This window comes from Hyla sarda, chromosome 3, assembly GCF_029499605.1.
Source record: "Hyla sarda isolate aHylSar1 chromosome 3, aHylSar1.hap1, whole genome shotgun sequence".
NCBI lineage: Eukaryota > Metazoa > Chordata > Amphibia > Anura > Hylidae > Hyla > Hyla sarda.
In genome coordinates this window covers 197,331,823-197,347,710 of record NC_079191.1, presented here as the reverse complement: position 1 = coordinate 197,347,710, position 15,888 = coordinate 197,331,823, and the positions used below count along the sequence as shown (strand labels likewise).

At 46.6% G+C, this 15,888-nt stretch overlaps 1 protein-coding gene and 1 long non-coding RNA gene across 10 annotated transcripts in view; one reads left to right on the top strand and one right to left on the bottom strand.

Moving 5' to 3' along the window:
- The window catches only part of LOC130362002 (uncharacterized), a 403,353-nt gene that overhangs the window by 344,666 nt on the left and 42,799 nt on the right, over positions 1-15,888 (top strand). The gene's annotated exons all lie outside the window — the stretch shown is intronic.
- The window catches only part of ADGRB3 (adhesion G protein-coupled receptor B3), an 889,024-nt gene continuing 887,321 nt past the window's right edge, over positions 14,186-15,888 (bottom strand). For all 9 annotated transcript variants that reach the window (XM_056565824.1, XM_056565820.1, XM_056565821.1 and 6 more), the window contains one exon: positions 14,186-15,034. In XM_056565824.1, the coding sequence (XP_056421799.1) occupies positions 14,846-15,034 (189 nt within the window). In that variant the 3' untranslated portion in view covers positions 14,186-14,845. The remainder of the gene's footprint in view (positions 15,035-15,888) is intronic.

Genomic DNA, 15,888 nt, shown 5'->3' with positions numbered 1-15,888 from the left:
GTGCACCTCCTGCAGTCCAGGAAGAGTTCGAGCACTGTGTTTGCCAGGACGATTGAGGGTTTTACTAATGTTGCTTGGTGCCTTTTTGTGTTTGTTTCTTGTTGGTGTCCTCGTGTGTGTCTCCTCTCCATTCTTCTTTCTCTTTTTCTTTTGCTTTCTCTTACCTTTTGTGCTGGCCGCACCCAATTCTCTGCAGTAGACCCTGCCCACATGTCCACCACTCAGTTACTCCCGGATGTACTTTTACATCCAGCGTCATTAAGGGGTTAAGGTAAAAAACTGATCCGTCCTTAAGGGGTTAATTGATGTAGAAAAATTGAAATAAAACAAGTGCACATACTTTATATCCAGCATGCATTTTCATTGTCTCTCCAGAAATATATTTGAACGAAAAGCTGGACACAATATTTGGTATTTTCAAGTGTGTATAGAAAAAAACGTTCTACTTTCCATCTGTCTAGCAGAGCTATATTCCATCAGAATACCTGAGAAAAGCAATCATAAGAAATAAGCTAGTTATCAAACACACAATGCTGTGACAAGTGCCATAAAAATCATTCTTTCAGCATTTTTTTTCTTTTTGGTCTTTGAGAATACAAACAGAGAATATATATATATATATATATATATATATATATATATATATATATATATATATATATATCAAGCATTAAACCTAGGGGTTGCTCAAAATATAACTATAAACTCCAGTTTTCTCCACACAAACTCTTATGGGTTCTGAGTAGATGCTTGTAATCATAGTATACGCTCCAAGGGAAGCATGGAGGCAAGAGACAAACATGATCTTGTTGACCCTAGTACAGATATGTGGTAAGGTAACTAGGTATTATGGAATTACACGGCCTACCAGTACTGTCCCACAGGCTCCATCAGGCACAGAGCAAACACACTATACACTAAAGTGCTATCAACATTATGTACTTTATGTATGCAAACTGGTAAAGACAGGACCTTTACATGTTACCCATAGCAACCTACCAGATTTCAAATTTTTCCCCAAAAAGACTCAAGATTAAACTAGTGATAATACTGTTTGTTACAGTTAGAATCTTCAGTTCTTTTTCTGGAATAGTTTGTATATACAAGGCCCAATATTACTGCCTAAAGGCATACTGCATTTCCATTGTATAAAGTTATGGCATATTTCTTCAATATGCCATCAGGAGGTCTGACCAGTGGGACACATACCAATCCTGAGAATGAAAGGACCACACAGCTGGTGTAGGACTGTGTCCACTTAACTGTTTTTCTTCCCACAGTGGCCGGAGGCAGTTAACTAGGGCTCAGTGGGACTTTTTTTGCACAGCAACATGGCGGGGAATAGCACTGTGCAAAAAAAACAATAAAAAAAAAATAGGAGATTCAGGGCTGTAATGTCTTCCTACTCAGGACCTGTGGAGTTCTAGAGGTCAGATGCCCAGAAATAGGGATGAGCGCATCAAATCTGACAAATCCGAAATAGTTCCACATTTCTGGAAAAATTTGATTTGCAACGAATGCAAATATCGCAACAATTCATTCAAATCGATTCATTAAACTCCATTTAGTATGGTCCAGGCTCCAGGGCATCTAAAATGGCGGATCCACATGTGAGGACATGGGGCAAGAAATCCTGGGAAGGCGGGAAGGCAGGTATGGGGGATGACCCTTAATCACATGCAGTATGCAGCCTATCAGCAGCCAGCCACCCCTCTGATGTCACAGCCCTATATAATCAGCAGCTATTTATTGCAGAGAGAGAGAGGGACGGACAGCAGTGTTTGTTGCACAGAAAAGCATTTTTACAGCAACAATTCACCTCACAGTCACATCAGAGATCTATTGCAGAGAGAGAGGGACAGAGAGCAGTGTGTTGCACAGAAAAGCTTTTTTAAGGCAGCGATTCACCTCAAGCCCAAATCCAGCCTAGAAGCACTGATTGGGAAAGGATTGAGATTGAGAGAGAGAGAGTGCAATTTTGGGTGTAGTACACAGCCACTGTGTGCTGCAGCACTGGTGTGTACAACAACTGAAAAGCTAATAGTAGCCAGCCAGTTAGGGTGAGCAGAGCACAAAAATCATAATGTCCTATATTAAGTGTAACCTGTGCGTACATCTAAGTGGTGTACTATTTTGTTCCTGTTAAACACTTAAGGGCCTAGATACTGTGAGAGGCCAGCCAAAAGTACATACCTGCTGATGTTGTAGACAAATACTGTTTTAAGCATATTGGAACACATTTTCCTCCCCTCATAAGTGCATACAACATACGTACATCTAAGTGGTGTACTAATTTGTTCCTGTTAAAGAATTAAGGGCCTAGATACTGTGAAAAGCCATCTAAAAGTACACACCTGCTGGTGTTGTAGAAAACTACTGTTTTAAATGTACTGGAGTGCATTGTCCTCCCCTTATAAGTGCATACCACGAGCGTACATCTAAGTGATATACTATTTTGTTCCTGTTAAAGTCTTAAGGGCCTAGATACTGTGAGAGGCCAGCCAAAAGTACACCCCTGCTGTTGTTGTAGACAAATACTGTTTTAAGCATACTGGAGCATATTGTTCTCCTGTCATAAGTGCATACCACATACGTACATCTAAGTGTGGTACCATTTTGTTCCTGTTAAAGTCTTAAGGGTCTAGATACTGTGAAAGGCCAGCCAAAAGTACACACCTGCTGGTGTTCTAGACAAATACTGTTTTAAGCGCACTAAGTATGTCAGGCAGAGAAGTGCCAGTATGTAAGGCGAGAAGTGCCAGGACGTGCACAGAGGAGTGGGAGAGGCCTAAATTCCTCAGGCAGAGGTTGTAGCATACTTGGAATGAATGGCAGCAGGAGACGCAGCGAGAGACCTGAGCTCCCGTTATCAGCTAGCGGTCGTGTCTCAACCAGAAACCCATCTGCCGTCATCGATTGTTTAACACAGTTATCCACTTCATCACAAGTGACATCTGACACCCCCAGTAAACAGTCGGTGGGTTCTTCAGACACAACCCTCAGTTGGCATGGCCCGGGAGCAGTCCCTGTCCTCCCATTGCCTCTGTCCTATGCTGTTCCCTCCCCACAGAAGTATCTTATGCTGTGGGTTAAGCTCCATTATTTAGTGAGTACGATCTACTAGAGGACAGTCAGCAGCTACTGCCCAGCCGAGAAGTGGTGGTGACATCCGATGCTTCCTCCGCTAGGCGGGCAAGTAGTGATGAGGAGAGTGGCGTGGGAGGTCGTGTTGCAAGCGTTCATGCTCCTGAAGCAGACACTGTTGAGGAACCTGAGGAGGACATCAGTGACGTGCAGACACAACTCGATGATGATGAAGCCGATTGCACTTGGGAGCTGGGGGCTTCATCATCATCAGGAGAAGAGGGGTGAAGGTTACCCATGAGGCAGAAGCTGAGCTAGCAAGGTGGTAGTATGGTTGCCAGTCAGAATGGTGGCAGAAGTGGAAAGTCTGGAGCCAAACGTGCCTGGGGTAGACCACCTGCTTCACATGCAGCCTACCTTCCCGGGAGGTAGTGAAATAGGGGTTCCTGGAGTTGGCGGCAGTAGCAGTCAATCAGTGCGGACTGTTGGTGGGAAAATCAGCTACTCCGCGGTGTGGCACTTTTTCATCAAGCATCCGGAGGAGGTTCACATAGCCACATACAAGATGTGTCGGCAGAAGGTGAAGCATGGCCAGGGTCCCAATGTTGGCACCATGGCCCTCCGTCAACATATGCAGCGTCACCATAAAGCGGCCTGGATGAACCGTGGCTCCGATGTGGTGGTCACGACTGCTGCATCACCCATTGGCACGCTGCTCCCTGTTTCAGCCAGCCAAAGCTTCACCACCTCAGCCGAAGGGAGCTGTTTGTCATACCCATCTTCTGTCGCTCCAGATGTCCCTGCTCCTACTTCAAATCAGTCATTCCGTCAGCAATCTAACGGCGAAGCTATTTCCAAGAAACAACTTTATGTACCCACTCATCCAACGGCACAGAAGCTGAATGTGCTCCTGTCCAAGTTGCTGGTGCTACAGTCCCCCCCATCCCTTTTCAAGTGGTGGACTCTGCACATTTCAGAGAACTGATGGCTTGTGCCGAGCCGAGGTGAAGAGCCGCAAGCCATCATTTCTTTTTGAAGAAGGCAATACCAGCCCTGCACAATTTTGTGGAACAGAAGGTGGGCCAGTCCTTGAGCATGTCAGTGTGTACCAAAGTGCATAGCAGCGCCGACATGTGGTGCTGTAACTATGGTCAGGGACAATACATGTCCTTTTTGGCCCACTGGGTGAATGTGGTTCCTGCACAGCCACAACAGCAACTTGGACGCTTCCACCTCCACGCTCTCAGGCTGTTGGTCCAGCGACAGTGTGTGACTCCGCCTCCTGATCCTCCACTGTGTCCTCAGCCTCCACTGGATGGACAAGTCTCAGTGCCCCTCCAGCATACCATGTGTGCAGGGCATGGCGGTATCATGCATTTCTTCACATGGTTTGCCTTAGCAAACTGAGTCACACTAGGGAGGAACTGCTGAAAGTCATTCATCAAGAAAACGAATCATGGCCTATGAAAACTGAAAATGGGAACCATGGTGACCGACAACGGGAAGAACATCTTGTCAATGGCACACATGTTCAATCTGGTTGTCAAGCGGTCTCCCTATCTGCAAGACATCCTAACAATGGGAAGGAAACTTTGCATGCACTTCAGCCAATCTTACACCGCAAAGCACACCTTCCTTGAGCTGCAGTGTCAGAATGACATCCCCCAACATAGTCTGATTTACAACATTTCCACACATTGGATTTCCACCCTCCATATGTTGGACCGACTATACGAACAGAAAAAAGCCATCACCGATTTCTTGATGATCCAACCGGATAGGGAAACTCCTCTGTATAACTTCAATGTCAACCAGGGGCAGCTCATGCATGACACCTGCCATTTGCTCAGGCCCTTTAAAGGAAGCCACAACATTAGTCAGTCGCCAGGATTACGGGATGAAAAATGTCATCTCACTGCTTCATCTATTACAACACGTGTTGGAAACAATGGCTGGTCAGGGCACTGGAGACATGGCGCCTACATCTCATGGCCACATGAGCCCTGCGGGGGCTGAACTGGAGGTGGAGGAGGGGCACAGTGGAGCACAGTTTAGGTTTTGGGAGATGGGTGGTTTTTCCAGTCATCTGACAGGAGAGGAGGAGCAGGAGCAGCTAGAGGAGCTATAGGGATATGAGGAAGGTGAGACAGAGGACCCAGATACATACAGTTGAGATGGAGGCAGGGAGTCCCTCCGAGTCACTTGCACAAATGGCTCAATGTATGCTCACTTGCTTGTATGGTGACTGCTGAATTGTCTCCATTAGGCAGCAGGATGACTTCTGGCACTCCACCTTATTGGACCCTCGCTACCGGCACAAAACGGGGGCCTATTTTACGCCCACTGAGAGGGAGGACAAACTGACCTACTACAGAGACATCCAACGTAGTCAGTTGGCCGATGCCTATCTATGCCGTCGTCCATCCTCTCGCAGTTCTGACTCGGAGGGCCCTCTGCACTCACCTTCCACTGCCATGACTGCTGGGGAAGGGTGGGGTGGCAGGAGCAGTACCAGCTCCATCAGCAGCAGCCTTAGTCTACAGTAGGTGGAAATAGGGAGAGGTTCCTGTGTGGGGCCTTTTTAGGTCAAGTAACACTTGCCAAGTAGGGAATTAATAATGCGAGAGTAGGGCCTTACATTAGAAGTTTCTACCCCCACCAGTTACAATGGACCATACGTTGTTCCCTTCCACCTTTTAGAGGTCTTTACTACACATCAATCCTTGGTGGTGTAGGTGGCACATGGTGTTTTTTGGGGTCCATATATTTTATCCTAAGCGTATTATTAAAAGTTACGTTTTACGTAATGCATATCCTCAATACTTACTTGTGCACACTAACACTTTTACAAAAGAAACTGTTTTCTTCTGCCTACCGGCCTCAGCTACTATTCTGATCCTGTCACCTGCCTGATGCCACATATCTGATGCCAAGTTCTGATTTTTTCACCCACCTTTTTCACTGGGTACTGGTATTGCCACCCACTGCACCACTCAGGACTCCTCATTCTGCCACCATATGTTCTCCTCATGCTGATGCCAGCTCCAAGCTGTCTCATATGCCCCCATATGTTCTCCTCATGCTGATGCCAGCTCCAAGCTGTCTCATACTGCCACTATATGCTCTCCTCATGCTGCTGCCTCCACGCTGTGCCATTCAGCCACTATATGCTACCACCAACTCCAGGCTGTATTATTCAGCCACTATGTGGTCTCCTCATGCTTCCACCACCTCCAGGCTGTGTCATTCAGCCACTATATGGTCTCCTCATGCTGCCGCCACCTCCACGCTGTCATTCAGGTCCTATATGGTGTCTTATGCTGCCACCACCTCCACGTTGTATCATTCAGCCACTATATGGTCTCTCCATGCATCCACCACCTCCAGGCCGTGTCATTCAGCCACTATATGTTCTCCTCACGCTGCCGCAAACTCCAGGCTGTGTCATTCAACCACTTTGTGGTCTCCTCATGCTGCTGCCAACTCCAGGCTGTGTCATTCAGCCACTACATGTTCTCCTCAAGCTGCCGACACCTCTACACTGTGTCACTCAGTCAGTATATGGTCTCATCATGCTGCCTCCACCTCCAAGCTGTGTCATTCAGCCACTATATGGTTTCCTCATGGTTCGGCCACCTCCAGGCTGTCATTCCACCACTATATGTTCTCCTCATGCTGTCGCAAACTCCACGCTGTGTCATTCAGCCCCTATGTGGTCTCCTCATGCTGCCACCAACTCCAGGCTGTGACACTAACCCAGCACACACCCTATGCATGTTACAGCAAGGCAAAGTGTTCACCCCTATTGAGGCTCTCTGTAGGCCAGGCATAGCAGTTTTTAATAGTGTTTTGCCGTGAATAAATTCAGACGTAAGAACATTTTTGGGGGGAAATTCATCTAATCGGTCGATTTTTTTTTTAAATTTGCTAATCTCTACCCTCAAATCATAAAGTTATATCTATCACTTTATATGATGGGAATTCCCCAGTATGTACAGCTGTGATAATATCTGTGTTTAAAACCAAATTGTATCATAAACCATAATATGACATGATCATTTCTTATAATGTTATTTATAAACAATTAATCCCAGCTATCCCTACTGCAGTGTTCTTTTAACAAATGCAGCTTATTTATTGTGTCTAGAAAATAATTGCAGTTTTGTAATATGCTTTGAGTTTCCACAATTTATTATTTTCATAATCTCTGCTTGCGGTCTCTGAACTTCAGTGAAGTAAATTTATCCTGGTCATGTAAAGTCACACATGTGCTTGGCTAACAACAGGAAAGGGGGTATACAACAAAACTATGCAGATCGTAGAATCGTAGAATGCAGAATTGTGATTTCTTGCAAATATGTAGTAGAAATGTCCACAATTCATAGACACCTTCATGCAGAGATTGTTTCACCAACCATTACTTCTTAAGCATTTCACACAAGCGTCAACATTCACAAGATGGACTTGCGTTGTGGCAGTACATCTGCTTTGCCGTCCAACATTTCAATGACTAACCCTTCCATTGTCAAGCATGACATAAGGAATCCCACCACTTATGTCATGATGGGTTCACTTACGTCATGCTCAACAAAGAAACCTTTGCACATCGAGTCCATTATGGGAATGTCAACCCTTGTGTGAAATTCTGTAGTGAAGGCCGGTGGAACAGTGTCTGCAACTTTAAGCACCTGGATGAATATATCATGTATAATTAAGCTATCTATGTTTTTTTTGACATTTATATGAGAATATTAGCAAAAAAACTTTGAACTGGGTCTCATTGCAAGGATTATATGTGTGCATGCTATTTGCTTTTGGTGACTAGTAGAGATGAGCGAACTTACAGTAAATGTGATTCGTCACAAACTTATCGGCTCGGCGGTCGCTGACTTTTCCTGCATAAATTAGCTCAGCTTTCAGGTGGTCCGGTGGGCTGGAAAAGGTGGATACAGTCCTAGGAGAGTCTTTCCTAGGACTGTATCCACCTTTTCCAGGCCACCGGAGCACCTGAAAGCTGAACTAATTTATGCAGGAAAAGTCAGCGACCGCCGAGCCGAGAAGTTTGTGACTAATCAAATTTACTATAAGTTCGCTGTCACGATGCCGGCTGGCAGGAGGTGGATCCTCTGTGCCAGAGAGGGATAGACGTGGACCGTGCTAGTGGACCGGTTCTAAGTCACTACTGGTATTCACCAGAGCCCGCCGCAAAGCGGGATGGTCTTGCTGCGGCGGTAGTGACCAGGTCGTATCCACTAGCAACGGCTCAACCTCTCTGACTGCTGAAGATAGGCGCGGTACAAGGGAGTAGACAGAAGCAAGGTCGGACGTAGCAGAAGGTCGGGGCAGGCAGCAAGGATCGTAGTCAGGGGCAACGGCAGGAGGTCTGGAACACAGGCTAGGAACACACAAGGAAACGCTTTCACTGGCACAATGGCAACAAGATCCGGCGAGGGAGTGCAGGGGAAGTGAGGTATAAATAGGGAGTGCACATGTGAACACACTAATTAGAACCACTGCGCCAATCAGCGGCGCAGTGGCCCTTTAAATCGCAGAGACCCGGCGCGCGCGCGCCCTAGGGAGCGGGGCCGCGCGCGCCGAGACAGGACCGACGGAGAGCGAGTCAGGTACGGGAGCCGGGGTGCGCATCGCGAGCGGGCGCCACCCGCATCGCGAATCGCATCCCGGCTGGAGGCGGTATCGCAGCGCACCGGGTCAGAGGATCTGACCGGAGCGCTGCAGTAGCGAGAGTGTAGCGAGCGCTCCGGGGAGGAGCGGGGACCCGGAGCGCTCGGCGTAACAGTACCCCCCCCCCTTGGGTCTCCCCCTCTTCTTAGAACCTGAGAACCTGAGGAGCAGACTTTTGTCTAGGATATTGTCCTCAGGTTCCCAGGATCTCTCTTCAGGACCACAACCCTCCCAATCGACTAAAAAAAAAGTTTTCCCTCTGACCTTCTTGGAGGCCAGTATCTCCTTTACGGAGAAGATGTCCGAGGAGCCGGAAACAGGAGTGGGAGAAACAAGTTTGGGAGAGAAACGGTTGATGATGAGTGGTTTAAGAAGAGAAACGTGAAAGGCATTAGGAATACGAAGAGAAGGAGGAAGAAGAAGTTTGTAAGAGACAGGATTAATCTGGCACAAAATTTTGAAAGGACCAAGATAGCGTGGTCCCAATTTGTAGCTAGGGACACGGAAGCGGACATATTTGGCGGAGAGCCATACCTTGTCTCCAGGAGAAAAAATGGGGGGAGCTCTTCTTTTTTTATCAGCAAACTTCTTCATGCGTGATGAAGCCTGTAAGAGAGAATTTTGGGTCTCTTTCCATATGGTGGAAAGATCACGAGATATTTCATCCACAGCGGGCAAACCAGAGGGCAAGGGAGTAGGGAGGGGGGGAAGAGGGTGACGGCCGTACACCACGAAAAATGGGGATTTGGAGGAAGATTCAGAGATTCTGAAGTTATACGAGAATTCGGCCCATGGTAGAAGATCTGCCCAGTCATCCTGGCGGGAGGAAACAAAATGCCGTAAATAATCACCCAAGACCTGGTTAATTCTTTCTACTTGCCCATTGGATTGAGGATGATATGCAGAAGAAAAGTTTAATTTAATCTTGAGTTGTTTACAGAGAGCCCTCCAGAATTTTGACACGAATTGGACGCCTCTATCCGAGACGATCTGCGTGGGCAACCCGTGAAGACGAAAAATGTGTACAAAAAATTGTTTTGCCAACTGAGGCGCTGAAGGAAGACCAGGAAGAGGGATGAAATGTGCCATTTTGGAGAATCGATCAACGACCACCCAAACAACAGTGTTGCCACGGGATGGGGGTAAGTCAGTAATAAAGTCCATACCAATCAGAGACCAAGGCTGTTCGGGGACAGGCAGAGGATGAAGAAGACCCGCATGACCTGCGAGATGGGAGGAGTGACCCCATTTGAGGATTCCGAGGCGTTGGCGTGGAGAGACGAAGGTCTTCACTGGGGGAGTTTGCCTGATGGAGGCTGGAGAAGTGGAGATCAGGCAGTCAGGAGGAATGATGTGTTGCGGAGAGAGCTCTACTTCCGAGGCATCCGAGGAACGAGAGAGAGCATCGGCCCTAATGTTCTTATCGGCAGGCCGAAAGTGAATTTCAAAATTAAATCGGGCAAAGAACAGAGACCACCTGGCCTGGCGAGGATTCAGCCGTTGGGCAGACTGGAGATAGGAGAGGTTCTTGTGATCGGTGTAAATAATAACTGGAAATCTTGATCCCTCCAGCAGATGCCTCCATTCCTCAAGTGCTAATTTAATGGCTAGAAGCTCTCAATCCCCGATGGAGTAGTTCCTCTCCGCCGGAGAGAAGGTCCTAGAAAAAAAACCACAAGTAACAGCATGCCCGGAAGAATTTTTTTGTAGAAGGACCGCTCCAGCTCCTACTGAGGAGGCATCAACCTCCAATAGGAAGGGTTTAGATGGGTCAGGTCTGGAGAGCACGGGAGCCGAAGAAAAGGCAGACTTGAGCTGTTTAAAGGCGTCTTCCGCTTGAGGAGGCCATGACTTAGGATTGGCATTCTTTTTGGTTAAAGCCACGATAGGAGCCACAATGGTAGAAAAATGTGGAATAAATTGTCTGTAATAATTGGCGAACCCCAAAAAACGTTGGATAGCACGGAGTCCGGAGGGGCGTGGCCAATCTAAGACGGCAGAGAGTTTGTCTGGATCCATTTGTAGTCCCTGGCCAGAGACCAAGTATCCTAGGAAAGGAAGAGATTGGCATTCAAACAGACATTTCTCCATCTTGGCATAAAGTTGATTGTCACAAAGTCTCTGAAGAACCACACGGACATGCTGGCGGTGTTCTTCTAGATTGGCAGAAAAAATCTGGATATCGTCCAGATATACAACAACACAGGAGTATAAGAGGTCACGAAAAATTTCATTAACAAAGTCTTGGAAGACGGCAGGGGCGTTGCACAGGCCAAAGGGCATGACCAGATACTCAAAGTGTCCATCTCTAGTGTTAAATGCCGTTTTCCATTCACCCTACTCTCTGATGCGGATGAGATTATAAGCACCTCTTAAGTCCAGTTTGGTAAAGATGTGGGCACCTTGGAGGCGATCAAAGAGTTCAGAGATGAGAGGTAGGGGGTAGCGGTTCTTTACCGTGATTTTATTAAGACCGCGGTAGTCAATGCAAGGACGTAGGGAGCCATCTTTTTTGGACACAAAGAAAAATCCGGCTCCGGCAGGAGAGGAGGATTTGCGGATAAAGCCCTTTTTTAAATTTTCCTGGATGTACTCAGACATAGCAAGAGTCTCTGGGACAGAGAGAGGATAAATTCTGCCCCGGGGTGGAGTAGTGCCCGGGAGGAGGTCAATAGGACAGTCATAAGGCCTGTGAGGAGGTAGAGTCTCAGCTTGTTTTTTGCAAAAAACATCCGCAAAGTCCATATAGGCCTTAGGGAGACCGGTTACAGGGGGAACCACAGAGTCATGGCAAGGAGTACTGGGAACCGGTTTAAGGCAGTCCTTGAAACAAGAGGGGCCCCAACTCTTGATCTCTCCAGTGGACCAATCCAGGGTTGGGGAATGGTGTTGAAGCCAGGGTAGTCCAAGGAGAATTTCGGAAGTGCAATTGGGGAGGACCAAAAACTGAATTTTCTCGTGATGAGGTCCGATGCACATTAGGAGGGGCTCCGTGCGGAGACGTATGGTACAGTCCAATCTTTCATTGTTAACACAATTGATGTAGAGGGGTCTGGCGAGACTGGTCACCGGGATGTTGAACCTGTTGATGAGAGAGGCCAGAATAAAATTTCCTGCAGATCCGGAATCCAAGAAGGCCATAGTAGAGAAGGAGAAGGTAGAGGCAGATATCCGCACAGGCACAGTAAGACGTGGAGAAGCAGAGTTGACATCAAGGACTGTCTCACCTTTGTGCGGAGTCAGCGTACGTCTTTCCAGGCGGGGAGGACGGATAGGACAATCCTTCAGGAAGTGTTCGGTACCGGCACAGTACAGGCAGAGATTCTCCATGCGGCGTCGTGTCCTCTCTTGAGGTGTCAGGGGAGACCGGTCGACCTGCATAGCCTCCACGGCGGGAGGCACAGGAACGGATTGCAGGGGACCAGAGGAGAGAGGAGCCGGGGAGAGAAAACGCCTCGTGCGAACAAAGTCCATATCCTGGCGGAGCTCCTGACGCCTTCCGGAAAAACGCATGTCAATGCGAGTGGCTAGATGAATGAGTTCATGTAAGTTAGCAGGGATTTCTCGTGCGGCCAGAACATCTTTAATGTTGCTGGATAGGCCTTTTTTAAAGGTCGCGCAGAGGGCCTCATTATTCCAGGATAGTTCTGAAGCAAGAGTACGGAATTGTACGGCGTACTCGCCAACGGAAGAATTACCCTGGACCAGGTTCAACAGGGCAGTCTCAGCAGAAGAGGCTCGGGCAGGTTCCTCAAAGACACTTCGAATTTCTGAGAAGAAGGAGTGTACAGAGGCAGTGACGGGGTCATTGCGGTCCCAGAGCGGTGTGGCCCATGACAGAGCTTTTCCAGACAGAAGGCTGACTACGAAAGCCACCTTAGACCTTTCAGTAGGAAGCTGGTCCGACATCATCTCCAAGTGCAGGGAACATTGGGAAAGAAAGCCACGGCAAAATTTAGAGTCCCCATCAAATTTATCCGGCAAGGATAGTCGTAGGCCTGGAGCGGCCACTCGCTGCGGAGGAGGTGCAGGAGCTGGCGGAGGAGATGATTGCTGAAGCTGTGGTAGTAGCTGCTGTAGCATCACGGTCAGTTGAGACAGCTGGTGGCCTTGTTGCGCTATCTGTTGTGACTGCTGGGCGACCACCGTGGTGAGGTCGGCGACAACTGGCAGAGGAACTTCAGCGGGATCCATGGCCGGATCTACTGTCACGATGCCGGCTGGCAGGAGGTGGATCCTCTGTGCCAGAGAGGGATAGACGTGGACCGTGCTAGTGGACCGGTTCTAAGTCACTACTGGTATTCACCAGAGCCCGCCGCAAAGCGGGATGGTCTTGCTGCGGCGGTAGTGACCAGGTCGTATCCACTAGCAACGGCTCAACCTCTCTGACTGCTGAAGATAGGCGCGGTACAAGGGAGTAGACAGAAGCAAGGTCGGACGTAGCAGAAGGTCGGGGCAGGCAGCAAGGATCGTAGTCAGGGGCAACGGCAGGAGGTCTGGAACACAGGCTAGGAACACACAAGGAAACGCTTTCACTGGCACAATGGCAACAAGATCCGGCGAGGGAGTGCAGGGGAAGTGAGGTATAAATAGGGAGTGCACATGTGAACACACTAATTAGAACCACTGCGCCAATCAGCGGCGCAGTGGCCCTTTAAATCGCAGAGACCCGGCGCGCGCGCGCCCTAGGGAGCGGGGCCGCGCGCGCCGAGACAGGACCGACGGAGAGCGAGTCAGGTACGGGAGCCGGGGTGCGCATCGCGAGCGGGCGCCACCCGCATCGCGAATCGCATCCCGGCTGGAGGCGGTATCGCAGCGCACCGGGTCAGAGGATCTGACCGGAGCGCTGCAGTAGCGAGAGTGTAGCGAGCGCTCCGGGGAGGAGCGGGGACCCGGAGCGCTCGGCGTAACATTCGCTCTTCTCTAGTGACTAGTACAGAGCCCTCATAACTGTACTGTAAGGAGCTGTGTACCTGTGTTTCTATTACATGACCAGTGTAGATTTCCCTACTCTGGAAGTAGACAATAAGCATTCATCTTCTACAATACAACTGCAAGCAAAGATTTTGAAAAAAAAGAAAGATTACTTTATATGGAACTGATACATAAAGCATATTAGAAAATTGCATAAACTTTTTATTATACAATAAATAAGATTTATTTGCTGAAATCATCATAAATCATTTTCAATACAGACATCTACTGTAGTTATAAGATGGGAAGGATTTAATCAATATTTTATCTAAAATTGGTTATTCTGTGAAGATAGGTTAAGAAGATCATAGTGAATGATAGAGAAAAAAAGATCAATCTTAGACAAAACATGTATATTCCATCATATTTATATGCCACTATATGCATTTCCCTTAGTCTATAAACATTTCTAATGTGTTAGAAAAGACAGCAGAAACAGGGCTGTAGACAAAAGTTTATTTACACCATACAACATTTTAAATATTTTATACAGAGCTGCAGCAGGGAAAGCCACCATGAGCTTCCAAGATAAAACTGCAATAATAAAGATGTGAAATATATTATTCATATAAAAGTGAGATTATTACTTTATTGCATTTAAAGCAATGAAGAACATAGCTCAACAAACATTCATTTAATGACAAAAATTTTGCTTTTTTTTTATATTATAAAGTAAAAAGTGTAGTAATGGCCAAACAGACTGTTATAAATTTTAAAAACTGCATATATACATTGTGCTTCATGGTGAAGTTTTTTGAAAACTAAACCAAATGAAGCTGTTACAACATGAATTGTTGTTTGAGGTTGATCTATAAAGATTACCTTACAAATCCATTCCACGGGTACTTACAACACATGATGGTAAGATTTGTACACCTGGTTCTGCACTAGATTTTCTAGCGAGAGTAGACAAGAAATTGAAAAGAAAAAAATAAAATAAAACGAAAAAATAAAATAAAAATAAAGAACACTGACATTTGGCACATGAAGTTCCTGACATGAATTAGTCACAAAAGTCCAAGTGCCAGGCTTCTAAAGTTTTTTTTTTTTGTCAGTGCAAATGACTTGTTTTCTTCTTTCAGTCTTTTTTTTTATAGTAATATTAAACCTCTGTTTGAAAGTCGCCTTCCTGTACATCTAAAGGCAAATTTAGACACTTCTCCCATTCCGAGGGTCTAAGTTCTAAAGAATCTTTTGCTTCTGAATCTAGTACATTTATTGTTGTATAGTGTTGATATTCACTTGGACTTTTGAAACTGTCCCATGGATTCTTGTTTACTGCTGGGTTATCCTGTTCAGAAAACATCCAAATAGAAACAACAGTGTAAATTTTGTATTGTCAGACTAAACGATCTTTATGTAAATATCTATGTAAACCTGCTTTGTCAATTCAGGCATAAAAAAAATAAAAAATAAATTCTAATAAAATTTTCAGCATTAACCATTAAAAGACTTTAGTTTAAAGGTGTATTCCAGCTTTATACATCTTATCCCCTATCCAAAGGATAGGGGATAAGATATATGATCGCAGGGGTCCTGATGCTGGGGACCCCTGCCAACTCGGTGCAGCCTGCAGCATTCTGTGGGGATGTGATGTCATGGCCTTGCCCCTTAGTGCTGTCATGCCACGCCACACCTCTCCATTCATGTCTATGGGATGGGGGCGTGAAGGCCGCCCACAGAATGCCGGGGTTGCACCGAGATCACAGGGGTCAACAGAGGTGGGACCCCTGCAATCATACATCTTATACCCTATCCAAAGGTGATGTATAAAGCCAGAATACCACTTTAATTTGTTGAGGGACTTCCTAAAACCCCCATACACATTAGACATAAGTCAGCTAAACTGACCAGTAGAAAAGAGCTGACTTGTGAGTGAAACTGCAGGAAAGAAGGACTGCTGGAAGTGTTTTGTAGAGACTTACTCCCCATTGAAAACATATGCAAATTCAACCAATAGTTGTTGAAAGTCACCTTTCATTTTATAATCTACACATCTACTCATATTTGGTAAATATGCAGTTACACAACTTTTTTTCAATGGAATAAAATAAGTGAGTTCTAAATGTTTAAATACATGTTTAACCATTTTCAGACCACACTGGTTACTTCCCTTCCTGACCAGATACCGTCTTCTCTCTGGAC